This window comes from Myotis daubentonii, chromosome 3 (assembly GCF_963259705.1).
Source record: "Myotis daubentonii chromosome 3, mMyoDau2.1, whole genome shotgun sequence".
In the NCBI taxonomy this organism is placed as follows: Eukaryota; Metazoa; Chordata; class Mammalia; order Chiroptera; family Vespertilionidae; genus Myotis; species Myotis daubentonii.
The window spans coordinates 196,776,140-196,803,273 of record NC_081842.1 but is presented as its reverse complement, the minus strand read 5'-3'; the positions used below and the strand labels follow the sequence as shown (position 1 = coordinate 196,803,273).

General features: G+C 49.9%; 2 protein-coding genes across 3 annotated transcripts in view; one reads left to right on the top strand and one right to left on the bottom strand.

Annotated features, from left to right (window-relative positions):
* Positions 1–1,560: 1,560 nt before the first annotated feature.
* Positions 1,561–17,235, top strand: TFAP2E (transcription factor AP-2 epsilon). Its single transcript, XM_059690224.1, has 7 exons — positions 1,561–1,868; positions 2,154–2,636; positions 3,196–3,247; positions 11,782–12,004; positions 13,263–13,381; positions 13,951–14,092; positions 16,095–17,235. Exons 1-7 carry the CDS (start codon positions 1,842–1,844, stop codon positions 16,375–16,377), a joined length of 1,329 nt encoding a protein of 442 aa, XP_059546207.1. The 5' UTR covers positions 1,561–1,841; the 3' UTR covers positions 16,378–17,235.
* A 4,120-nt stretch (positions 17,236–21,355) lies between these two features.
* The window catches only part of PSMB2 (proteasome 20S subunit beta 2), a 40,143-nt gene continuing 34,364 nt past the window's right edge, over positions 21,356–27,134 (bottom strand). For both annotated transcript variants that reach the window (XM_059690222.1, XM_059690223.1), the window contains 3 exons: positions 25,087–25,249; positions 23,593–23,642; positions 21,356–21,590 (listed from right to left, as the gene is read on the bottom strand). In XM_059690222.1, coding sequence (XP_059546205.1) covers positions 21,483–21,590; positions 23,593–23,642; positions 25,087–25,249 — 321 coding nt within the window. In that variant the 3' untranslated portion in view covers positions 21,356–21,482. The remainder of the gene's footprint in view (positions 21,591–23,592; positions 23,643–25,086; positions 25,250–27,134) is intronic.

Here is a 27,134-nt window from a genome sequence, read left to right as displayed (position 1 = left end):
AGTTCTGTTTCATCCTCCACTCTAGCTGGTGGTCCAACCTATGGAAAGTTCTTAGTGGCGACTCTTTAGTTAGCTGTTATTAGCCTCCTTATACCCCACAGACCCCTAGGCTGAGATGACCCAGACCTGTACCTCCTGGGATACCCCTTTCAAGTCTCCTCCACCTACATTTCATGGGTTAATGGTTTCTCCTCTAGCTCCCCTTCTACTCTAATCTATCTCAAATTTTTTACCTTTATGTTCTGTCTCCCACATCTAGTCCTCTCTGTCCTCCCCTACTTTATTGTTGTTTTTGAAGTTGCAGAAACTCAGATCAGAAAGGAAGAGGGATTTGCCCAGCATCACAGGTCAGTTGAAGTCAGGACTAAATTCTAGGCACCTGAGTATCAGACAACACAGACTAGGAATTCTGAGCACAAAGAGGCTAGAAGCAGGCTATCCCGGCTCTGGCACTTAACTAGCTGCTTGACCTTGGGCAAGTCAGTTCACCTCTCTGTGCCTCATTCTCCTCACCTGAGAATGGGGGTGATAAGGCTATCTATCTCATAGGGCTGTTGTGAGGGTTCAAGAGCTCACTATTCATTAAGTACTTAGCACAGTCTGGCACTCTCTGTAATACATGTTTGCTGGGACGATTTCTGTTATACCCTGGTTTGAGCACCTTCTGGCTTTCAAAAAACATCTTCCTTCTGCCTTCTTAATTCTCATTCCCCGTAGCATTCCTCTCATTTCCCTTTCTTTAATCTCTGTCCCGGTTTCTCTCAGGAGGGCAGGGTTGGGTTTTGGGAAGAAGAAAGATAGAGTGACCGCAGAGACTGGAACATGCTTGAGAGCTACCCAGTGTCTGCCATGGTAGCACAGCCTGTGGGTGCTAGTGTAAGGATCACATACCACCCACACAGTGTCCGATACACACAGATTCACTCAACAGGCCCCCATTCAGCCAGCCTAGGCCCTCCTCAGGTGGAACTCATGCTCAGCCCCAGTCCCAGGCAACTTGCTCTCTGTCTGGAGAGATCGTCTCCAGCTTACTCAGACGCTGGCTTGGCACTGGGAAGCCTCCTGGAGTAAGTGGGCACCCTCAGAGGCGCTTTGATCTGGAAACATTCAGAGAGACTGATGGCCCCTACACACACACACACATGCACACACGCATACACATGAGCCGGTGGGCTTGAGTCTACAGCTCACAAACTTCTTCCACATTCACGATCGCCCACCTCATTGTGGGCGAGGTGAGGTGGTTAGAGAAAAGGCGGATACCCATTTTACAGACAAGGAAGCTGAGGCTAAGGAACAGTGGTGCTTTGCTCCAAGGCAAAGAAGCAATAAAGCCCCTACGTCCCAGCCCTGAATCCATCTCTGCTTCACAGCAGCTGGGTGACCCGCGGGGATTGGGTTCACCAGGCTGTACTCACCCCATGGGGTCGCGCCGAAGCCACGCCTCCCCCGAGCCTTCGCTGGCGAGAAGGGAGAAAGCGGCCACCGCGTGTCTCTTTAATGCGCGCCCCCGAGGCCCGGCGCGCCCCCGCCACTATAACTGGAGTGCATGGAGCAGGCTGCGCTCAGAGGGAGCAGGGCGGGCGCTGGGCACCCGCTGGCCGACTTTCCCAAGTGCGATCGGAGCCCGTTTGGCCCGCGTCCCGCCCCCATGGACTCGCCCGGGGTCGCCCACACTTGAGGACCCGACGCCCGCTGGGTTCCAGGTTGGGTTGACCTCCACTCCCGCCACCAAGTGAGCCCCTCGGGCTGTGCAGGCTCCCGTCCCGCGTCCCGCCCGCTGGCCGTCGGGCGAGGGCTCCGCCGCCGCCGCCGCGCCTCGCACCCCAGCTACCTGCCCCATGCTGGTGCACACTTACTCCCCCATGGTGAGTAGTCGGGGCCCGGGGGCGCGGGGACAGCAGGAGGACTGAGTGCGGGACCTTCCGAACCCCCTCCCACAACGAAGTCGCAGCGGGAGGGGACCGCAGGGGTCCCGCCCGCCGAGGACGGTGAGCGCAGGTCTCCAAGGATAAACCTCGGTCCCCGGGAAGCGGGTAGAAGCGGGCAGGGCGGCCGCTGGACCCTTGCGAGCTGCCCAGGAGGAGGGTCCTTCTGGGCTGGACCCCTGTCGGCTGGGGGCGATCGCCTCACGCGCCCTTCTCCTTCTCCAGGAGCGCCCCGACGGGCTGGGCGCAGCGGCTGGAGGGGCCCGCCTGTCGTCCCTGCCTCCGGCGGCCTACGGCCCGGCGCCCCCGCTTTGCCACACGCCCGCCGCGGCCGCGGCCGCCGACTTCCAGCCGCCCTACTTCCCGCCGCCCTACCCGCAGCCGCCCCTGCCCTACGGCCAGGCGCCCGACGCCACCGCCGCCTTTCCCCACCTGGCGGGCGACCCGTACGGCGGCCTGGCGCCCCTGGCACAGCCGCAGCCTCCACCGGCCGCCTGGACCGCGCCCCGCGCCGCCGCCCGCGCCCACAACGAGCCGCCGGGTCTGCTGGCGCCGCCCGCCCGCGCCCTGGGCCTGGACCCGCGCCGTGACTACGCCGCCGCGGTGCCCCGGCTCCTGCACAGCCTGGCCGACGGCGCGCACGGCCTGGCGGACGCGCCCCTCGGCCTCCCCGGGCTGGGGGCGCCGCCCGGCCTGGAGGACTTGCAGGTGAGGCCGGAATTGTCCAGGAAGGGCCAGATGGAGGGCCCTGGCTGGAGGGAAGGTGCCGAAAACGGGAAACCAACTTTCCCCCCAGCCTGCCGCTTCTCACCCTGACTCCTCGAATGCGTCCGGGTTCCTGGCTTAGACGCTGCCTGGCCCTTACGGCGGCGGGGAGCCTCTTCGCCGTGCCTGGGTGGCAGCAGCCCTCCGCCGAGTAAATGGGAAGGGGCTGGGCCGCTTCTCTCCCTCTCGGCTGGGCCACGTAGGGCATCTATGCCGAGTCGGTCCGCTGAGGCAGCCTGAGCCTGGAGCGAAGAGAGGCAGAGATTCAAAATTCCCTAAGGTTCAAAATTCCCTTACGGCACGGCACGGCACGGCACGGTGAGGTGCCCAGGGCCAGATGGTGCCGAACCTCGGCGAATCCTGGCCCCACACCAGGCGACCCGACCATAGTGCACATTGTTGGCCGGAGCAGACAGGACGGGGACCAGGGACAGCGGGGGCTTGGGAAGCGAAAGGACACTAGGTCCACACGCACTCTTACCACCGCCTCTCCTATTTGCAGGCCATGGATGATTCGGGAGTGAGCCTCCTGGACCAGTCTGTGATCAAGAAAGGTAAGGGCCGAAACCGGTTTGGCTCAGTGGATAGAGCGTCGGCCTGCGGACTGAAAGGTCCCGGGTTCGAATCCGGTCAAGGGCATGTACCTGGGTTGCGGGCACGTCCCCAGTGGGGGATGTGCAGGAGGCAGCTGGTCGATGTTTCTCTCTCATCGATGTTTCTGACTCTCTATCTCTCTCCCTTCCTCTCTGTGGAAAATCAATAAAATATATTTAAAAAAAAAAAGAAAGGTAAGGAATGGCGTGCATCTGCCAGGGCAGAATCGGGCGAGATGGTGCAGGCCCTGGGCGCACAGAGCCATTTTCTCCCCCCTTGGAGCGTCACTGCCCCGCTTGGTGGCCACGGGGCACTCCTCGGCCCAGTAGAGGGGCAGTGGAGGCGGAGGGGGGCCGGGGTGGGGGGCTGGCCAGAGCTTGGGCAACTGCACAGGTGGGTGAGTTGGCCCTAGAGCCTGCGGCCTGGGATGAACGGAGTCCATCAGCGCTCACCCAACTTGCCCGCCAGTTCAGCCTCACAGGGGCCTGGCCTCTCCCTACGGAGGGGAGGGCGCTTTTGCGGATCTGGAGTTAATTTGCAGAAAGAGTTAAATCACTTCCCTGTTTCCTTAGAGGTGAGAATGGAGGTGCTGTTCCCACCTTACAGAGCCTTACCACTTGCTAGCCTGGCAAGGGCTTTCTGCCCCCTTCCTTCCTGCAGGGTCTTGGCGGGTGATGGGGAGTTGCAGGGAGGGGAGGCGGTGGTAAATCTTGCGTTTCCCTGGGGAATTTTCTCTCCAAGCGGGAGCCTTTTTGGCATTAAGGTTAGGGGAGCTGGTGTGTGCACGAAAGGGAGGGCCTGCCTGCTCCTAGGTGTCAGCGTGAGTTCAGGTCCTGTATGTCCCTTTCCTAGGTGTCTTTCTGGTATTTCTTGGTATATGTGTTTCTGTTGTTGAGTGTGTGGTGCATTTCTCTCATGTTGGTGTACATTTCCGTGTGTTTGGGGGTTTCTATATGTGTATCGGGGTCTCCATTGTGTCCCGGAATTTGATCTTTAGTACTGAAGATCTCTAAGCTTGTGAGGGTCACTTCTGTGCCTTGTGGGGGGGAGGGGGGGAGGGAGGAGGGATGGACTAGAAAAAGACAGGGGTTTGAGACTTGCCCTCAAGTGGGTCTAGGCCAGGGGTGGGCAAACTTTTTGACTCGAGGGCCACAATGGGTTCTTAAACTGGACCCGAGGGCCGGAACAAAAGCATGGATGGAGTGTTTGTGTGAACTAATATAAATTCAAAGTAAACATCATTACATAAAAGGGTATGGTCTTTTTTTTTTTAGTTTGATTCATTTCAAATGGGCCGGATCTGGCCCGCAGGCCGTAGTTTGCCCACGGCTGGTCTAGGCCTTGGAGGGGCCCTTTAGATTTGGGGCTGGTGGGGGGCAAGAATCTAGAGACTCAGACAAATCTGAGGTGGTGAATTCAAGCACGGGCTCTGTTTGCCCTCCACCTGTTCCCAGCAAAGGCTGGGAGTGGAGGTGGAAGTGGAGGTGGGGGTGGGGGATGGACTTCGAGGAGCTAGGACTGCGTTACAAGGGACTGAGAATTAGTTGGACTGCCTGAAGTGTGTGTGGGCAAGCTGAGGAGACAGACCTCCTGGTTTTGGGGTTGTGACCTGGAGCTGGGGTTTGGGAGGATTCTGGGAACCTGGCTGCCTGAATTCGGGACCTAACTCCTTGGGGCAGGCACTGCGATGGCTTTGTTTTTATGTTTGTTTTGTTTTGTTTTGTTTTGTTTTGTTTTGTTTAAGCCCTTGGAAGGAAAAGCTCTGTCAACCCAGAGATATGATCATGGTCTTGGTGTCCAGTGCCATGGCTGAGGGGTTGGGAGACCTAAGGTGGGGGGGGGGGGACTAGCCCCCTGCATTTTGGGAACGGGCTTGGGGACCTCTGCTTGGGGAAGAGTAGAAAATCAGCCTGTTCTCTGGGTACTTTAAACCCCAACCCCCAGACCAGAGGAGGGTGGGAGGACTGGCTGTGAGGAGGGAGTTGGTTTCTCTCAAGGGACATGTTTCCATAAATCCCAGGCCCAAGGTGTGTGCCGGTCCCCAAAGGCGGTCCCAAGAACACGGTGAGTGTGGCCAGGACTTCCCAGAGCCCTGCTGTGCTGCCTGGGGCAGTGGGTGGGGTGGGTGGGGTAGGTGGGGAGGCAGATGTGGTTGTCGGTGCCCCGCGGGTGTTGCGGGAACAGGTGCACACACCCACTGGACCGCAGTGGCAGCGGGTCAGTGGCTGAATGAGCTGGGTAACCGGCGCCCTGGGCACCCCATCCTGGACATCAAAGCCCGCGGAGCACAAGGCCGGTGGGGTCAGGCTTTGCAAATACGGAGGCTGGTCCCTGGGGTCCGGACCTGGGGATGTGCTCTTTGGCTAAACAGTTGGTCCGGCTAGAGTTCTGCTTGCAGCGGGTAATTTTCGCCGGGGTTCTCCGCTGGCACTGAGGGACTCACTAGCTCCTTGAGGGCGGTGAATTAGCGCCCTGCCTTGCCCTCAGACTCACTAGCTCCTTGAGGGCGGTGAATTAGCGCCCTGCCTTGCCCTCAGGCATTGGGAACCCCCGGGGAGTCCTGAAGTCGGCTGGCACCTGCCGGCATCTGTGGGCACCTCGTTCCGACCCGGTCCTGCATTTATGGAAAATCAGTCTTGGCTAACTGAAGCATCCGATTCCTCCAGCATCTCCCAGCTACGGCAGGCAGGGCGACTGGAGGACGATTGGAGTTCTGGATGCGAAAGGGAGGCAGGCAGATCCGTCCTATCCCCAAAGCGACGCGATCTTCCTACCATGGGCTCCTGGGGGAGGAGCGCCTGGAAGCTGTCGGGGGCCCAGCCCTTGGTTGTAAAATCTTGAGTCTCCAGCACTTGTCCTGGAGGCCCCGGGAGGCAAGCCCCGCCCCCCCACACCCTTCCAGGTGGGCAGCCCCTTAAAGCCACTGTGTGGGTTAGAGAATGGCAGGTGGGGTCCCAGCCAACCCCAGGGGAAGCGGGGAGCCCTCCATTTTCTGCCCACATTTGTTTCCTCCAGTTTTGCGACCTGTCCTAGGGGCACCGGGCACCGAGAGCAGGCGGGCCTGGAGAGGAAGGCAGACCTGGACAGGACTGTTTTCTGGCTGAGAAAGGCAGTGAGAGGGCCTGTGCAGGTGGTGGTGGGAGCTCAGAAGGAGCAGCGAGGGCCTGAGTTTGGGAGGCTTCCTGGAGGAGGCCCTAGGAAGCGGCTCCCTAGGCGCCCAATGGGTGTTTGTTGAATGAGTGATTGATGGGTTTTGAAGTCTGAGTGCATTGAAAGGCGGGGTGTAGAAAGGATCCTGCTGCTTTCACTGCACTAGGCACAGCGTGTGCGAAGGCCCTGTCTGTGGAAAAGCCAGACAGGTTATAAGGGCTAAAAATCTCCATGAGTGTCAGTTTATATAGTCGAAGTTGGAGGGGAGTGGTTTGGAGATGAGAACCTCATGAGATATTCCTCCTTCCCTCTGAGGAGAGTGGTTTGCTTCCTTGGGGGTGGGGAATCCCTCTCTGCTGGGCTCCATCTTCCAATCTCAGGGGGATCTCTGGGGCAAACCTGGGCTGATGTAAACAGTCACCTCCCCTCGGCTCCTCGTGGCTCTGGGGAAGGAAAGGGAGATGGCGAGGGTGTGGGCTTCCAAATGAAGATGCAAGCAGGGCCAGGCCTAGGGTGAGGTACTCACTCTGAGGCAAGGTTTAGATACATAATATATTTTAATGCAATATTTTAAAATAAAAATAATGCCAAAAATCCATGATAAACAAAATATCAAAATTTTACTACGTAAAGACAGAGTCGGACCCTGCACTTGCACAACCCTGCTTCATTTGCCTCCCAGACAGGCCCCTGTCTGCCCCAAAGAGAGGCTGAAAAACCAGTGTCCATGCAGAGAGTTTGGACGGTATGTGAGGGCAGTGTAGAGCATGGGAGTGAAGGGTAGGAGCTATATTTAAAAGAACCCCTCTGGCCCTAGCCCATTTAGCTCAGTGGATAGAGCATCGACCTGTGGACTGAAGGGTCCCAAGTTCGATTCCAGTCAAGGGCTCATGCCTAGGTTGTGGGCTCGATCCCCAGTGTGGGGTGTGCAAAAGGCAGTTGATCAATGATTCTCTCTCATCATTGATGTTTCTATCTCTCCCTCTCCCTTCCTCTCTGAAATCAATAAAAATATGTAAAGTAAATAAATAAAAGAACCCCTCTCGCAGTTGGTGAGAAGGTAAACTTAACCAGCAGGCTCCACTGGGGGAGATGAGGAAAGGCAGGTGGGCTGGGAGGAGGGTCACTACCTCTCCTGTCTGCCTTCCTCCTGCTCTCCCTCCCCCTCAGGCTTTGGGCAGTGATACTCTAAGTGTGGTCTAAGGAACCACTGTGTCAGAATCCCTTGGGGGTACTTGTTAAAAAATGCAGACTTCTGGGATACCACCTCACATCTACTGAATGAGAGTCCCTGGAACTTGCATTTTTTACCCATTTATTGAAATAAAACTTACATACCTAAAATTCATCCATTGTTAGACTGTATCAAGATGATTTTTTTTAGTAAAATTCTATTTGCATAGTCATAACTACATCCATTTTTTAAATCCTTACCTGAGGATATGTTTCATTGATTTTTTTTTTTTTTGAGAGAGAAAGACATCAATTAGTTACCTCCCATATGCACCCAACTGGGGGTCAAACCCAAAACCTAGGTGTGGGCCCTGACCTGGACTCTACCCGCCACCTTTTGGTGTGTGGGATGATACTACAAACAACTGAGCCAGCCAGCCAGGGCATACCCACATCCATTTTTAGACATTTCCAACACCCCCAAAATTCCTTTATTTGTGGTTAATCCCCATTCTCACCCCAAGCTTTAGGCAACTACTATCAGCTTTCTGTCTACAAATTTGCATGTTTTAGATATATTATATAAATGGAGTATATAAATATACAGACTTTTGCATCTAGCTTCTTTTACTTAGCATAATATTTTGAGGTTCATTCACACTGTAGCATGTATAAGTACTTCTTTTTTCAAAATTGCTGAGCAAGTATTCGATTGTATGGATGCAACACATTTTGTTTTGGCTATGATGAATAATGCTGCTATAGTCATTCACATACATGTCTTTGTGTGGATATACGTTTTCATTGCTTTTAGCTAAATTCCTAAAAGTGGAAATGCTGGATTTTATGGTAAATTTGTGTTTAAATTTTTGTTGTTGTTAATCCTCACCTGAGGGTATTTTTCCATTGATTTTTAGGGAGAGTGGAAGAGAGAGGGAAAGACAGAATGTGAGAAAAACACATCAATTGGTTGCCTCCCACATGAGTCCTGACCGGGGCTGAGGATCGAACCTGCAACCCAGGCACGTGCCCTTGACTGGGAATCGAACCCATGAAACTTTGGTGCACAGGCTGACACTCTAACCCAGCCGTGGGCAAACTACGGCCCGCGGGCCGGATCCGGCCCGTTTGAAATGAATCAAACTAAAAAAAAAAAAAAAAGACCGTACCCTTTTATGTAATGATGTTTACTTTGAATTTATATTAGTTCACACAAACACTCCATCCATGCTTTTGTTCCGGCCCTCCGGTCCAGTTTAAGAACCCACTGTGGCCCTCGAGTCAAAAAGTTTGCCCACCCCTGCTCTAACCATTTACCCACACTGGCCAGGACAGTTCGTGTTTAATTATTTTTTAATATATTTTATTTATTTTTGGCAGAGAGGAAGGGAGAGGGATAGAGAGTTAGAAACATCGATGAGAGAGAAACATCGATCAGCTGCCTCCTGCACACCCCACTGGGATGTGCCCGCAACCAAGGTACATGCCCTTGACTGGAATCGAACCTGGGACCCTTCAGTCCGCAGGCCGACGCTCTATCCACTGAGCCAAACCGGCTAGGGCTGTGTTTAATTTTTTAAGAAAATGCCAAGCTGTTTTCTAAAGTGGCTGTTCTATTTTACATTCCCACTAGCAATGTAAGGGTTCCAGTTGCTCCACATTCTCACCTACACTTGATATTGTCTATTGTTTTCATTATAGCCATCCTAGTAGTATCTCAGTATAGTTTTAATTTGCATTTCCTCAGTGATTAATGATGTTGAGCACTTTTTCATGTTTAAAATTACAGAGATTTCTCATAGAAATCCAGAGTCCTGATCTCACCAGCAAAAACAAACAAACAAACAAACCAGGATCTCCGGCAATGTCGGTATGTCCAGCATGGTGAGAGCCAAGTGGCAGCTTTGCACAGGGCAGCGCCAGTCACCAGTCGCCCACATCTCGCTGACATAGGTTACCTATTGTGCTTCCCCTTTGAAGTCTAGAGCTGTGCTATCTACTGTGGGAGCCGCTAGCCACATGGGGCTAGTGGGCACTTGAAATGTGGCTAGTCTGCATTAAGATAGGTCGTAAGGGTAAAATATGCATTGAATTTTGAAGACTAAGTATAAGAAAAGAATGTTTAGTAGCCCAGTAGTAATTTTTAACATATTGATTATGTTTCAATGATAATATGTTTGATATAGTTGGGTAAATAAAATATATTAACCTTGCAAGTTTCTTTTTACTTTTTAAAATGGGGCTCTGAGAAACTGTAAATTTACATACATGGCTCACAGTATACTTCTGTTGGTCAGTGTGGGTCAAGAGGCTAAAGGGTAAGCCGGGGACCAGGCAAGAGGGGTAGGCATGGCCAGGCTATAAAGGAAGGTGAAGTAGGGTATGATGATGGTTAGGATGTGAGCTCTGGAGTCCATGCTCAGAGGCTGTGCTCCTGATTGCTGTGCCCAACTGAGTTTTTTCATTTTAAAATGGGGATGGATAATGGCATCCACTCCCCAGAGCTGTTCATGTAAAGCACTGGGTATAGAGTCGGTACTTCCTAAAGGACAGGGGACATCATTTTGCCCAGCTATGGAGCTGGACTTTGTCTCTCAGGGCACTGACTGGACACTGACCAGTTTTAGGCTGGAGAGTGATGTGTGTTTAAGAAAGTTCCCTCTGCAGCAGGGCAGGGAGACCAGAGCAGGGATTGTGCTGAAATTCAGGCAGGAAGTGAGTGTCTGTGCATACATGGAGAAGGGGCAACATTCAGGGCACGTGGAGAAATGAAAACCTAGGACATGGTGATGGATGGGATGTGGTGGGAGAGGCATCACTGAGTGTGAAAGGCATCACTGAGGTTTCTGGCTGGGGGACAGGGGAAGGGGGAAATGCACACCCAGAGAGGGAAAAGCTGGAGGGGCTCTGCCAGGCTCGGTCCTGGTCATCCTTGTCTGCCTGTGCATTCCCAAGGCCCAGCACAGCTCCTGGCACACAGACACTCAGCAAATACTTGCCGTATGGCTGGAGGGCTAAGAGCGCTGTCTTTGAGACCACAGTCCAGGGCTTGCTGCTGGTTCTAAGTCTACCAGCGGTGTGAGCTCAGGCACACTACTTCACCTCTGTGGGCTTCAGTTTTCTCATCTGCAAAATGGGAATAATAAATGTAGCCGCCTTGTGAGTTCTGAGGATTCAGTGAGGTTGTTTGTGTAAGCTCATAGCATAGTGAGTGCTCAGTAACTGTTGGCCCCAGACTCCCCACATGACCCCCCCCCCCCAACACACACATAAGACATCCTTTTTTTTTTTTTTTTAACACCAAGGCTCTCACTTCCTTGAAAGAAGCTAAGCCTCAGGGGAAATACGTGTCTCAAGTGTTCTCTCTTCCCTCTGAAGCTGGGCAGGATGATGGAGGTTAGACTGCAGGAAGAACTTTCTTTTAGAGGCAAGGATGTCCAAGTGGGTTTTAGAAAATCAACTTCTCAGATTCCCTTCTCTGCCCTTTGTAGCTGTTGGGAGATAATTAAAGAGCATTTGGGGGAGGGGGCCAGAGGGTGTCTCTTTCTTCCTGGTCTCCTTGAGCATCCCAGAGTGACTTGGCAGGAAGGGGCCAGGGCTGGAGGCCTAATGGGGCTGTAACCTTCCTGTCCTCCCACTACTTTAGGGGAGGTGAAGACATAGGATCACAAGTGGGCAGGGGGGGGGTTGGGGGCTCCTTGTGATTGCCCAGATCTGGCTGGGCCCTGCCACAGTGACCCAGGAATCCTGCCTGCAGCTCAGACCCCATCTCCTCATCTCCAACTCCCTCTCTGGTCACACATGCTAAAACCCCAAGAGTCTGCTGGGGCTGTTTGAGTTTTAACAGGGCACCAGCCTGGCTTGGTGAAGGGAACACAGGTTCAAGAACCAGACAGCTCTAGGTCCAGTTTTACCACCCATTAGTTGAGTGAACCTGGGTGAGTCACATTAACATCAATGTGCCTCGGTTTCTTCCTTGGTAAAGCAGGGATCATAGAACCTTCCTCTGAAAGATGCTGGGACATTTAACTGTGCCTGTGTGCACAGCATGTAGCATGGTGCCCAGCTCAGAGCGGGTGCTCCATCAAAGTGCTCCCTCCACAGCTGCTAGTGTCCTGAAGTCCCTGGCTCAGTGTTGTCTTTCTCCTTTGCTCTTGCTTCTGCTCCACAGTCCCCATCCCCTCCAAAGCCAGCAGCCTCTCGGCCCTCTCACTGGCCAGAGACAGCCTGGTTGGCGGCATCACGAACCCCAGTGAGGTCTTCTGCTCCGTGCCAGGCCGGCTGTCACTGCTCAGCTCGACATCCAAGTACAAGGTGACAGTGGGGGAGGTCCAGCGGCGACTCTCGCCTCCCGAGTGCCTCAACGCCTCACTCCTGGGTGGTGTCCTTCGCAGGTAGGAAGGCCAGCCCACAGCTCCCTGCACAGTGTTTGGGCCAAAATCCGTGGCCATCTCAGACCTCCTCAGGGGATCAAGGAGGGTCCAGCCTCACCCCAAGCCACAGGGCCACCTATGCCTCAGTCTCCCGGAGGGGAGGCCCAGGTCCCCAGCAGCAACTACAGGTCTGAGGCCTTGAGGGTGGGGTGTGGAGGAAGAAGCCTGGGCATAGAGGAGGGTTGGAGGACCCACCCGTCTTGGGCAGATGGACAAGGCTGGGTCCTGGAAGAAGAGTGCCCTTTTCACCCCCTCCTCCAGAAAAGGGACCCCCCAGGACCCAAAGCCCATCCCCTGTGGAGCAAAGGCCTCTCTGGTGTGTGCGTTTTGGGGTCCATAGTGATCTAGTTGTGTGTCTGTCTCCCTTTGTGCATATCTTTGTGCCTACATAGGGCTGAGTCTTGGTGTGCCTAAGGATGGTGTGTGCATGCACGAGTGCATGTTTGTGTGTGTGTGGTATAGGGGGTGGCTAGGAAGATATGTTCCATGAATGCGAGTTTCCTGTGTTACTTTCAGTGGGATGTGTTGGATGGAGTGTGTCCTACCCTGTGTGTATGTGATCACATGTACATCTGGAGCTAGACATGTGCATGTACCTCTGTGTGGGGGCTGCATTTGTGCAGGTATGGGATTATCTCCTTATTCCTGGTCTCTTCGAGCAGCCCAGAGGGACTCGTGTGAATGTGTGAGTGTCTGTGCATGTCCCTGAGATCCTGACTTCGTGTGAACATTTGTCTCTGTGCCCCTATGTGTGCCTGGTGTCTGAGTCTCTCTCTGTGTGTCTGTCTCTATTGGGGTATGTTTATTCTTGGCCCTCAGTGTGCGCTCATCTGTGTATGTGTCTATATGTATCTGTGCATGTCTGCTTGTCCTAGTGTATCTGTATAAAGGTCTGTGTGTCCCTGGGTAGCTGTGTATGGCCTGGCTGGCATGCGAAGGTGGGAAAAAGGCCTATCTTGCCACACCCTGGGCTATCCTGCTATTGAGAGGGTTAGGGAGAAATGAGGGGCTCCTGGAGCTAGGCCCCCTACCCTCCATCTTGGCTACAAAGCCAGTGAGGTTAGAAAGAGGTTGGGGCCAGACTGAAAGAGGCCCCCGACAGTCCCCAGGGCCAGACCCAAGCCTCAGCAGGGGTTGGTGGAAGCAGCAAGGTCACTTAGCCTGCATCCTTCTCTCTTGTCTTCATAGTGTGTGTCTGTCTCTCTTTGTGCACGTGAAGGGCCAAGTCCAAGAATGGAGGCCGCTGCCTGCGAGAACGGCTGGAGAAGATTGGGCTCAACTTGCCAGCTGGCCGACGCAAGGCCGCCAACGTGACGCTGCTCACTTCACTGGTGGAGGGTGAGTGAGGCCTGAGGGTGGGCGCTGGGGCACGAGGGGACCTGTGTCATCCAGTGTGACTGTGTGTGATGGTCTCCAATGCAGGAAGGTGTGTTTAGTCACATGTTTGTTCCCTGTCATGTATGAGGAAGTGCTGTGTATGATATGTATGTACAGCCTGTGTGTGTGTGTGTGTGCGCGCACGTGTGTGTGCACGTGCCCATGCAATCAATAGAGAGCATGTGTGTGTATGGTGGGGAGAAGTGGCCAGCGACTGGATGAGGGAAAGGGATAAGGGGGTTAGAGTACTTTCCCTGGAGGTTGGTGCCTCTGGGTGTGATTACATAGAGCTCAAGCTTTGGGATACAGGGTGGGCTCAGCTCTCATCCCTGAACTCAGAGCCCATCCCTGGTGGCCCCAAAGGATGGCAATGGGATTGCTGGAGTGGGAAATTAGAGGAAGGTATCTATAGAAGCAAGATGGGGTAGGATGGGCTCTGGCCAGGGGGTCAAGGTTCAAGGTGGTGCTCCAGTCTCAGAGGTACACCTGGCTGTAGTGAGAGCTCACCTCTTTGCCTCTCCTCCTCCCAGGAGAGGCCATACACCTGGCCCGAGACTTCGGCTACATCTGTGAGACCGAGTTCCCAGCCAAGGCAGCTGCCGAGTACCTGTGCCGACAGCATGCTGACCCTGGGGAACTGCACAGCCGCAAGAACATGCTGCTGGCCGCCAAGTGAGTGAGGGTGCAATGTGGGCACTTTTGGACACTATGCACAGGCTGTTGTGGGTGCCATGAACAGGCACATGTAGGTGCAATGCACAGACCCCACGCATGGGCACGAGTGGCACCACACACAGCACACCGACACTCAATGCTGTGCATGCTACATGGACATATATGAATATATCTGGGTTCTGTGAATCAGCAAAAATGGTGTCATAGATAGGCTTACATAGTCTGTGTCACGCTCCCATACACTGTCTGTGCCCCATGACACCACCAGCCCTAGTCCCATCATGGCTCTGAGGTTCCATGGTCTTGCTCCCTCTGCTTGAGCCTTACCCATCAGCCCTTCTGTTCCAGTGATTTCCATGAGGGCACCCATGCCCACCCAGGCCCCAGGTTGATCACCCTTTGTCCTTACTTTACATTTAAACTCTCTGCAACTCTCGTTGTTACCTCCCTCACCACCCTTCACATGCTGCCACCTCAACTCTAGTCTTCTAATCTCTTTCCTGGATCTTCACTCCAGCACCCCATTCCTTCAGATTCCCTGCACATGCACTGCCCCCCTGCCCAAGAACCTTCAATAGCTCCCACAGCTACTGCACTGATTTTCAAACTAGGTTCTGTGGGGATGCTTCGGGGTCTGTTTAATGAACTGCTAGTCCATTAAGGTTGTTTTTAGAAAGAATCCCAGTGCAAGAAGAGACAGAGTGAGACATAGAGAGGAAAGGAATAAAAAATTTGAAAACCATATAAGCATAACCAATGGACATAAGACACTGGGTGATAGGGGAGGCTAGGGGACTGTCTAGGGCGGGGGGATAAAATGGATACATATGTAATACCCTTTGTAATACTTTAAGCAATAAAAAAAAAAAATTTGAAAACCACCAATCCATTGGGTAAAGTCCAGACTCCTTTGAGGACCCCACAATCCAGCCCAAACAAACCCTACCCACTCCAATTGATCTCTCCTGCTCTCCCATCCTTGGGCTTGCTCTCCTGCTTAGAACACCAGCCAGTACCCCCACCTAATGCAGTCTTTCAAATGGCAACTCTACCCTCCCCTCTTTGAGGCTTCCTCAAGTCCCCTAGGCAGAAATGGAATCACAGACTCAAGGGACTTCCATGACTCATGAGACTGTTGAGACTGCTCATATTGTAGCTGAAGAAACACATCTAGGGCAGGGCTCACCTCACCCATTAACCAGCCAACTTATTCAGCACTACTAGGTCCCACTCATGTCTAAGATGCTGACTGGGTTCCATGGTGCCACAAAGGTGAGACAGGGGTGATTCTTCTGCCTGAGCCACACACCACAAGATGCACAAAGAAACAAATAATGTCTGCAAACTAGAGCTGGATTCAAATCCCAGCTTAGCCACTTGGGCAGGTCATCTAACCTAATGGTCACCAACCGGTGGTCCGCCCACCAGTGGTCTGTGGGGTCCAAAAGGTTGGCGACCGCTGATCTAACCCATTTGAAACCAGTTTCCTCATCATACGATGGGATAATAATAAGAGTATAGATTTGTTGTGAGGACTAAGTGAGATGATACACTTGGCACAGCATCTATGGTAGGCCTCAATTCATGTTCACTATGAGCTATTATTTCAGTTTTTCAAGGCAGATTCTAGATTGTTCCCTAATAATTTCAAAGCTCTGTGAGGCACTGGTATTTGGAGTGGGGGTAGGATTGGGAGAGTGGATCAAGGAAAGTTTCCTGGATAAGGTGGTAGAGCTAGACTTTGAATATGGGCAGGATGTCCACAAAAAGAAGGATCCTAGGGTATTGGCATGTGCTGTTCACTAGCTGTGAGACAAATCAGTTAATGTCTCTGAACCTTAGTTTCCTTTTCTGTAAAATGGGTATGATCATCATTTGCAGACTATTGGCAGGGTCAACAATCATAAATATAATATAAATAAAGTACCCAGAATATGGTAGGTCCTTCTCTGGGCTCAGACCTCTGACCTCTAACCTCTGACCCTTTTTCCCTCACCAGGCAGATCTGTAAGGAGTTTGCAGACCTGATGGCTCAGGACCGCTCGCCACTGGGCAATAGCCGCCCTGCTCTCATCCTGGAGCCTGGAGTGCAGAGTTGCCTGACACACTTTAGCCTCATCACCCATGGTTTCGGTGGGCCAGCCATCTGTGCTGCCCTCACCGCCTTCCAGAACTACTTGCTGGAGTCACTCAAGGGGCTGGACAAGATGTTTTTAAGCACTGCGGGCAGTGGGCATGGTGACACTAAAGCTTCAGAGAAGGATGCCAAGCATCGGAAATAACCGCTTCCCAGGCCCCATCCCTAAGGGGCTCCCAAGGCCTGAAATAAGGTCTTAGCTCCTGGGGGTGGGCCTGAAAGGATTAAAAGGAAGGGTTAGAGTAAGGCCAGAAAGAGAGCATTCATCCAGAGACCCCCGAGTTAGGGACCTGGGCTGGAAAAGGTGGGGATGGCCTCTCTGTGGTGGTTTGATAAGGGCCCTGTTGTTTGCAGTTTTCTGACCCTGGATTGCTAAGTGCTTGAACAGGAAATTGACATGGTTCTTGGGGCTGAGCCCTCACCATTAGGGTGCTTGGGCAGTGGTGGGTACTCTTAGGGTCCAAGGCCTTGCTGTTTTTACTGATGGCAGGAGGAAAACTGTTGACAAACCAGAGGTGCTACTGAGGAGTTGGCACCCTTCATCCCAGAATCTTGACCCTCAAAAATAAGGGGTCCTGGCAGGAAAACTCCAATGGGTTCTTTGGACTCCTCCCACTCTTGGAAAGAAGTGGGCAGGAACAAAGAAGACAAAGCACAAATTGTATAACTTGAATCCAGGCTGCACTTCACAGCCCTGTCATTGTCTGCCCTATTTATTTGTGTGTTGTAATTAAATTTGAAAGTTTTAAAATGTCCAGCACAACTGATTTATCCCAAGTTGAAGATTCGTTTCACTATTTTCTGCTCATGCTCCGAGATGTCCAGCTAGACCAGGATGGAGAGGGTGTTTCGGTTCAAAGGAGTGTTGGGGGACAGGGAGCCAGAGGGAAGAAAGACGTGTTAGGGACCCTGAGGTTGTCGCTGGGGTTTTGTATTTGCTTTGACTCTATGGGTCGATGCACCTCCCCAGCTCTCAGAATGCTTTCTCATTCTCTTAATAAAACCTTTCCATTGAATGTGAAGTACCCCTCTCCCCCCTTCAGCCCAGGTCTGGATTTGCCTCCCAAGGGAGAGTCCTAGGAGGGGCCTATGTGAGATGGGGTACAGGTGGTGGGTCTATTTGGCTTGTCAGTGTGGCTTTTAGTTCTGTGAGTGTGTGAAGTGACTCCTGGGTCTGTATGTACATTATTGTGACTTGGTGGGCCTGTGTGAATGTGTCAGTCATGGATGGTGGGTCTGTATGTGTGTCAGTGTGAATGCTGGTGACTGTGTGTGTGTGTGTGTTTTAAGCCAATACTAACCCAGCTCTCTCATCTACTTGAGGATTTCACTCTTTAGGCATCATTTCCTTCCTGCATCATCAGTCTCTCCTTCTAACTAGTTTACTTTATCATTCCCCAAAGCACACATGTTCTAGGACCTCTTACCTTACAAAACATAAATCCTTTCCCTATATATTTCCCTGGCAGTAACATTTTTGAAAGACTGTTATACCCCTAACCCCACTTCACTCTTCAACCCACTTCAAACAGTGGTACTGAAGGTTGAACTAGCTATGGTCATACGAATCATCTTTTCCCTCATTTATACAATTAACTTTCTTCTTATGGTACAAAGCATTTATCATTAGTGTATTAAAGTGTGACATTTAAATCTGATGATAACACTGTTAACACACATGTTCTGATCTGCAGGTAGTATCTTAGAGATGATATTCCACTTCACATGAACCCAAACCCTACCTTTATGTGGGATTAAGAGTAGCAAAGAATTGGATAAAATAGGGTTTATCTTTTTTTTTAATTAAATCTTTATTGTTCAGATTATTACAGTTGTTCCTTTTTTTTTCCCCCATAGCTCCCCTCCACCCAGTTCCTACCCCACCCTCTGCCCTTACCCCTGCCACCCACTGTTCTCATCCATAGGTGTACAATTTTTGTCCAGTCCCTTCCCACACCCCCACACCCACTCCCCCCCCCCCCCGAGAATAGTCAGTCCACTCCCTTTCTATGCCCCTGATTCTATTATATTCTCCAGTTTATTCTGTTCATCAGATTATTTATTCACTTGATTTTTAGATCCACTTATTGATGTGTATTTGTTGTTCATAATTTGTATCTTTACCTTTTTCTTCTTCTTCCTCTTCTTAAAGGATACCTTTCAGCATTTCATGTAATACTGGTTTGGTGGTGATGAACTCTTTTAGCTTTTTCTTATCTGTGAAGCTCTTTATCTGACCTTCAATTCTGAATGATAGCTTTGCTGGGTAAAGTAATCTTAGTTGCAGGTTCTTGCTATTCATCACTTTGAATATTTTTTGCCACTCCCTTCTGGCCTGCATAGATTCTGTTGAGAAATCAGCTGACAGTCATATGGGTACTCCCTTGTAGGTAACTGACTGTCTTTCTCTTGCTGCTTTTAAGATTCTCTCTTTGTCTTTTGCTCTTGGCATTTTAATTATGATGTGTCTTGGTGTGGTCCTCTTTGGATTCCTTTTGTTTGGGGTTCTCTGTGCTTCCTGGACTTGTAAGTCTATTTCTTTCACCAGGTAGGGGAAGTTTTCCGTCATTATTTCTTCAAATAGGTTTTTAATATCTTGCTCTCTCTCTTTTTCTGGCACCCCCATAATTCGGATGTTGGTACGCTTGAAGTTGTCCCAGAGGCTCCTTACACTATCTTCATATTTTTGGATTCTTTTTTTTTTTGTTTTTCTGGTTGGGTGATTTTTGCTTCTTTGTATTTCAAATCTTTGACTTGATTCTTGCAATCCTCTAGTCTACTGTTGGAATTCCGCATAACCACCTTTATTTCAGTCAGTGTATGCTTAACTTCTAGTTGGTTCTTTTTCATAACCTCGAGGGTCTCACTAAATTTATTGGTGGTCTCACTAGATTTCTTGAGGGTCTCACTAAATTTATTGGCGGTTTCTAGAAAATTCGTGAAAAACCTTATAAAAGTGTGGTTTTGAACTCTATATCCAGTAGTTTGCTTTCCTCCATTTCTGTCATTTGTGACTTCTTTGTCTCCGCATTTTTTATGCTTCCATGTTGATAGAGTGGCTTTCTGTGTTAGGTGTCCTATAGGGTCCAGTGGCTCAGCCTCCCCAATTACCTGAGGTGGACACTCTTGGTGCACCCCTTTGTGGGCTATGTGCACAGTCTTGTTGTAGTTAAGTCTTTTCTTTTTTTAAAATACATTTTATTGATTTTTTACAGAGAGGAAGGGAAAGGGATAGAGAGTTAGAAACATCGATCAGCTGCCTCCTGCACACTCCCCACTGGGGATGTGCCCACAACCAAGGTACATGCCCTTGACCAGAATCGAACCTGGGACCCTTGAGTCCGCAGGCCGACGCTCTATCCACTGACCCAAACCGATTAGGGTGTAGTTAAGTCTTGATTGTTGTAGGTATCACTGGGAGGAATTGACCTTCAGGCCAATTGGCTGTGAGAATCAGCTGTTTCTGCAGTGGGAGAACTTCTGAGCTGGAGACACTCTTCCAGGGCAAGACTTGCTTCAGTGGGGCTTTGGTGCTCACTGAGTCTGCCCCCTGAGTGTGTCCCTTATGGATCTGAGGAGTTGTAATCTGGATGGTCCCACTCTGACCACTGGGTACACTGGCTCTTGGATCTCTAAGGAGGTGCTAATTTAGCCTCTGCCTGAGGCTACCCAGCAGGAGCTATGGAGAGATTCCTCTTCTTTGTTTGTGGTTTGGAGGTGCCCAGATGAGGCCCAGCTGTGAAGCAATGCAAGCTGCTGTGGGGCCTTGGACCTTCTTTTGGAAGTTCTGGGTCTCTCTGATTCAGCGGCAGTTTGTTAGGTAATTTTCAGGTTGCAAAGGGCCAGGCCTTTCATATGCAAAAGCCTCTGTGCACAGCTTGGGGGGGGCGGGGTCACAGGGGATCAACAGGGCGAAGCAAGCAGCTATGGCTGCTCCCCAGTCCTACCCTAAGAGGCCCCGCATCTCAGTGTCCCAGTAATCGCTGCAAGCACCTCTGAGAGAAAGCTGCCCTCGAATTTTGCCCGATGCCAGACAGTCCAGTTTCTCCCCGTACGAGTCTGGGTCCCCAGAGACTCACCCGGAACTGGAGTTCAGAGAAGTCGGGAGCTTGACTCCCTCCCAATTAAAAAAGACAACCGTGTCCTCAGCTGCCAGCCCTTTCCACGTGCACCGCGTCCTCAGTTGCCAGCCCTTTCGGCGTGTGCCTCCGTACCTCTGCACTTTACTTCCGCACCTCCTCTGAGTCTCAGTGCTTTTCTCTTTCCTTCTAGTTGTAGAATTTCCATTCAGCCAGCCTTCCTGTGGTTCTGGATAATGTCCGTTTTGTCTTTTAGTTGTATTTTTGAAGTGGCTGTGCGAGGCAGCAATTTCCGGTGTTTACCTATGGTGCCATCTTGGTTTCTCGGGGTTTATCTTACAATTGGAAATGTTAGAAATGCAAAATCAAAGGTCACACCCCAAACATGTGAAGCTATAAGGGTAGAACCCAGAAAGCTATGTTTCAATTAAGCCCGCCAGGGATGTGTGCTGTTTGAGGATCACTGTCTCAAAGAAACTTCAATCCAGGGGTTCTCTGTCAGGACTGAGGATAAGAATTATTTGGGAAGCTTTAAGTATTCCTAGCCCCAAACCTACTTAGTTAAAACCTGGGAGTGCAGCCTTATTTTTAAAGGAGGCTGTGTGTGTGTACATGTGCACATTTTATACTGGAACAGCGTATCTGAAGTTTCTTCTGGGACGGGAAGCAGGTGATCAAATTTTAGGGACAAGAGAAACATTTTTCACTATGTGTCTTTATAATGTGTGCATTTTTTTACTAAGTGCACGTAATACCCATTTATATTAATTATTTTAAATTTTTTTAGCTTAGGGGGAAGAAAGAATCACTGCTTTAGAAGGAATGAGACATTAGCCAGCATGATATACGAATGAGCTAGGTGGGAAAGAAGTCAGGCAGTGAAATAGAATGTGGGGGTGTTGGGCTGCTAAGGGGCAATCAGAGCATGAACAGAGGGAAAGTAACAGGAGGAAAGACAGTCTAAGCCAAAAGTCCAAGCAGATTATCCTTTCTCCATTTCCTTCCTGAGTGATGTCAGGTAAACTGAGATTCCAACCAGAGAGCTCAATTTATCCATAGTCAGCTTTATTCTGAATTAACCATCTATCAAGAGTGCACGTCAAAAGAGTAGAAAAAAATAAATGAGCCCGTCAAAAAAAGTTCCCTGGCAAGTGGGAGAGAGGGCATTTTGTTAGGAGCTGCGTTTAGAGAAGGAAATGGTGGCCAGGTCATGGATGCCATTTTTGTCAATGATTCGAACACTGAAGGCTGGCAGGTTCAGGATGAAGCGCTTCTGGAGCTGCAGAGACACAAAGGAAATCAGTCAACAAACATTCACTGAGCACCACTGATAGGCCAGGCTCTGACTGAGGCACTGGGCACACAAGCTTTTGTGAAGCTTATATTCCGCTGGGACTAGGACACTGAAGAAAACCCAATCTGCAGCTGAAAGCTGACTGGAAGGTGGTGAGCAAGAACTGGGAGCTGTAGCTGGGAGCCTGTCTCTGGCCAGTCAGCTGTTGAAAGAATGAGACAGTCTGATGATCTGTTCCCCACAGTCTTCTACCAATCAGCCTGGTAAACACACACTTCTCTTTTAAAACGTTCCAAGGTGATAAGCCAACAGAGGAGTGATCGCCCTAGCAATAAGCTTTGGACCAAAGCAATGTACTCCTAGGTCCTAACAGTTTTCTCCAGTCACCCACCCATACTCACAGGACCTGGTGTGTGTGAGTGTGTGGCTGGAGGGGTGGTGGGAAGGATGTTGGCAGAACTGCTCTTGGAACAAACTCTGCTTCTGTCTCCTCTAATCCAAGCTGACCTGTCATTAAAGTAACATTTCTGCATCTCATAAGACTCTGCTTAAGAGACTGTTCCAAGGAGCTGCATGGTCTTGTGTGCATGGAAGCAGACAGACCACTAACCTGGCTGGAGATCACTGAGGCACAAGCTGGAGGAAATTTTTGCTCCTGTGGCTACCTTTCCTGGACACCTCACTTAATAGTCTCCAGAGGAAAGGCACGAAGTTCTCTACCTATTTCCTGAGAAGCCTATCCCAGAAATGTCCCCCTCCCAGGCCTACAACCCCTCCCTGGATGCATCCCATCTCCTTTACTACTGAGAACTGGGCAGCAACAACCAGTTCACTTCCAGCTCCTCTCTTTCTGATGACTCTTATTATCCAGAAACACGACTCAAGATTAAGAAAAGGTAACAATAAGGAAATGTGGGTTTCTAATATGATGACGTTTAGGATTTATGAGGAATAAAGTCTCAAAGCATTTAATATTCAGTGGCTTCTTCCTGGCAGCTCCTTGAACAATTGGGGTTGCTCAGCTAGGCTAATATGACCTCTCAGCTGAATGGTTAAGAAAAACACATGAGTTTATTCTCAGCATCGGCTTTGGAAAGGGGATTCACAAACAAGGGGAAGAAGAGGGCACTGTGGGCTGAAAAGGACAGGCTTGTGTAAGAGGCAAACTGACATTATGTTCAAAGCATCCCCCCTACCCACCTGCTCTCATCCTCCCACTCTCACTGGACTATGAATTCAAGTTAATCCTTGGGCCACAAGAACAGTAAAAGAATGAAAAAGCCTCAGGGAGCCGCTTTCTTTTCTTTCTCATCCTCCATTCACACCCCAAAGCCTCTGACTCTTAGTAGTACTAGACTGGGTGGGGTCTGTGGCCTCGTAAAGTAAAGGCTACTCTCCCCTTCTGCCCAAAGCTTTCTAGTTGCTTTCTATGGCCTTTGGAATTCTCAGGAGAGGCTTCCTCTCCAGGACTCATGCACTGTTAAGGGGAGCAAACACTATAGCAACTCCAGATGGAACAAGAATAAAGTAGGTATAAAGGGCAGCAGTTGTTCCAGTATGGTCCCGTTACCGCCTGCAGCAAAATCACCTGGGCCTGCTAGGTAAACTATTCTCAGGCTCTACACCAGGACAAACATGTCAGAAGGGGGCTGGGAGGCTGAATCTATTTGATTTTTAAAAACAAGTTCCTCAGATGATTATTATAATGCTAAAATTTGAGAACCACTGGTCTGGATGAACCAAAAAGAAAAGTAATTAAATTGTAAAACATTGACATCGATGAGGAGATGACCCATGAGAGGAAAATATAATCTTATTACCCACCAAACTCTATCCCTGGCAGCAACTTCAAATCTGGTTAGTGGGTATTTATTACACCTTCTGGCAAGGATCAGAAAAAATGTAACGGAGGAATGGGAACAACATTGGCAAAGCGAGAGACAAAGTATTCTTTCAGTCCTTTCAGAATCCCACAGGAGCGACTCACCTCCTCTAGACATTTCCTGAGAAGCTCCAATGCCCGCTCACGTGAGAGATCTGAAAGAGAATACAGAGGCCAAGCACTCAAGGTTCTGCCATTAACTTTTGATTAAGTTTCAAACTTCCTCAGGTCAGCATGTCATACAAACGGAAAAGGGGGAAAATGCCTAGCCTTCTAGCTTGCAACAAACTTATTCCATATGCAGTTGAGGGTGCCCCAGACCCAATGCTCTGGCAGCCACAAGCCATTGCAAATTGATTTGCTATAGAGAAGGGTAAGCATGACGGAATTCTGCCTCCCATGGCTGGGGCCTGCCTCTAGAGAAGTCCAGCAGTCTGCCTCTTTTTTATAGCCCATCCCCCCACTTCACCCCAAACCCCCTTTAGACCAGGGCTTAAACCAGTTCCATCTGCCCTAGCCAGCTGCAAATCAGGAAAAGGGAGGACAGGGCCAGAGTTTCAGCCTCACTTTCCCAGCTGGTTCTCAGTTTAACAATGGAAATAGAATTCATCGGATGGGGCTGAGACTCTCATAAAATAGGAGCCAAAGGAACTATCCATGGGCATGTCAAACTGGGATGACATATTACGCAGTTAGGCTTCAGGGGTGGTTAGTGGTTATATCGGTGGGCAAATCAGCTGTATTACTGACAGCTCCAAATCAAGAAACAATCACTAGGAGGCCAGGCTAATTCTTTTCAGGATGTGAACTCTGGCAAGGCTGAGGTTGAGTGAGGGGGCAGCACCAAAAAGAAATGAAAAGGCCGGATTTTTATTCTACTGACAGGGAAGAACAGAATGTAAGGAGAGATGTGGTTATCTACACTGCATCTATAGCCTGTAAAAGCTAAGATTCCCAAATGTCTATTGCTCACAGTGGCTAAAGTCGAAGTTGGGATTGGGGTCAGAAGTTAGAACTTAGGGCAAAAGCATCTCTATGTCAGAGGCTTTGCCAAGATGACAATTTATTGACAAGTAAAGAGCCAGCTTTATCTTGCAGGAGGGGGCAGCCATTAAGTGATAGGAACCAAGGGAAGGGCCTAGACCAGTGATGGCGAACCCATGACACGTGTGTCAGAGGTGACATGCGAACTCATTTTTTTGGTTGATTTTTCTTTGTTAAATGGCATTTAAATATATAAAATAAATATCAAAAATTTAAATCTTTGTTTTACTATGGTTGCAAATATCAAAAAAATTCTATATGTGTCACGGCACCAGAGTTAAGTTAGCGTTTTTCAAAATGCTGACATGTCGAGCTCAAAAGGTTCCCATCACTGGCCTAGACTTATGGCCTTCCAGAGGGACTTTTATCAGCTTTTCAATAAATGTACTGACCCACAGGAGAAAGGAGCTTCGAGAGGGCACCTGAATTTACTTCTTAGGATCTCTCCTCTATTTAAGCCCAGGCCACCCAACTCCATGGGGTAATGCACAAAATCAGGAAGCAGCTGAGGGCAGAGCTCTGCTACTTTTCCCCACCTAGGTTGCTGGAACTTACTTGGTGTGTAGTATCGGTCCAGGATACTGAGAGTCAGGAAGGCACCATATCCATGGGCTGCGAAAGGGGCCTTGGCCAAGGCTGCCAGGTAGTCCATGTAGTAGAGTGCTGGACCCTCATGCTCATCGTAGCCAGCCAGGAGGAGGTTGACATGATACGGGGTCTGCAAAAGAAAGATGTGGCAAAGTGATCGTCAAAGGAGTAACACCAACATTGCTTTCTATGACAAATGTGAACATTCCAAGTCTTGATGAATAAAAAATAGCAGCAACTAAGTAAATCGTAAAATTTAGAGAACCCTAAAGGACACAGAATGTGGTAAGAGCTTAAGAAAGGTCCACCTGCCAAAACTGGTTTGGCTCAGTGGATAGAGCGTCGGCCTGCGAACTGAAAGGTCCCGGGTTCGATTCCGGTCAAGGGCATGTACCTGGGTTGTGGGCACATCCTCAGTAGGAGATGTGCAGGAGGCAGCTGATCGATGTTTCTCTCTCATCGATGTTTCTGGCTCTCTATCTCTCTCCCTTCCTCTCTATAAAAAATCAATAAAATATATTTTTTTTAAAAAAGAAAGGTCCACTTGCCTTCTTTGAACAGAAGAATACTTGAAAAAGCTGCTTTCTTAAAGCCTATGGACCAGAACCTGTTACAAAAGCATTTCAAAGGCAAAGCATGGATGCTCTCGTGTTTCTCCTAATGGCTGAAACCAACAAACACAATTCTGAGTGTCGAACCACATCATCCTAAATAAACAGGCTCAGGCCGAGCACCTGAACCAAAATCTTAAGTGGTTAACTGTATGCCTCTCTATTAGAAACAATTATCGGGCTGGGGAAGGATAGTAGGTCTCAAATATTTAGGTTAAATCACTAAACTTTTAATGCAGACAATAATGAAAGTCCATGAATAATAATTTAAAAAAACATAGAAGAACTGTAGCTTTAGGTGAAATGCTAACATTTTTCGAATATAATAACATTCCCCTAAGATAAAAGAAGTAATTTTTTCAATGAGACAAATAAAAAGTAATCATAAGTTGGATTTATAGGTCTCCTTTCTTTGTTTTTGTTTTGTTTGTTTTTTAGGTATCTTTCTTTGTTTTACCTGCAAGTCTAAGAATGCAAGGTCCTACAGAGAACCTTGACTAAGTCTGCTTTGTTCTTCATGTCCAAGTGGATTATTTCTTTTCTACACCAGCTGGGCCATTTTCCATGTTAAATTCAGTCTGTCTCTGCCCCCAGGTATCAGCAGCATGACTCTTATCTTATATGGTTTCCTTTTTCTCTGCAAAATGTGTTTTCCCTCTTGCATTTGCCTCAGTGAGCAGGCCTTGCCCAAGGTTATGTACTCATCCTTAAACTTATGCATTCAATTAAGAGCACATTAAATGAAATTGAATACCGTTATGCCCTGCTATCATACAGCATCCTATATAACAAAAGCCTAATAAGCAAATAGAGCAAACGACAGAATGACCGGTTGCTATGACATGCACTGACCACCAGGGGGCAGACACTCAACACAGGCGCTCCCCTCACCCCACAGGCCAGCCACGGTAGGTGCCAGCAGTGGCGGGGTGATTAGGGGGTGGGGCCGGCAAACGGACAGCGCCAGGCTGGCCAAGGCGGGTGCCAGGGGGGACCCCCCCAACCGTCCCGCCAGTCACCTCACAGATTGGCCCTGATTGCTGGCCAGGCTTAGGGACTCTACCCATGCACAAATTTTGTGCACTGGGCCTCTAGTAAATTAGTAACAGCTAATGGTCATAAAAGTGTCATCTTACATTCTTTGAACACTGGTTAACATGGGCACTTGGCAGCCTGAAGAAACCCATGTTAGAACACATGAAAATATATTATTTTACTTGAAATTCCAATCCAGTTGTGCTAAGTAACATCTCCCCGATTACAGAGTAGATCTAACCTACAAACAAGTTTCTGCCTTGAGGATAAGATGGCTGATAGTCTCCAAGGAGTAAGAATTGACCGGCAATAGTCAAGTCTTCTGAGAAAATAATTACCTGCCTATCACATTTCCCAGTGGGTAGTGTG

Coding starts and splice junctions, on each gene's coding strand:
- TFAP2E (XM_059690224.1), top strand. CDS start 1,842: ATGCTGGTGCACACTTACTCCCCCATG. Junction 2,637..3,195: donor CCGGCCTGGAGGACTTGCAG/GTGAGGCCGGAA, acceptor TCCTATTTGCAG/GCCATGGATGATTCGGGAGT. Junction 14,093..16,094: donor AACATGCTGCTGGCCGCCAA/GTGAGTGAGGGT, acceptor TTCCCTCACCAG/GCAGATCTGTAAGGAGTTTG.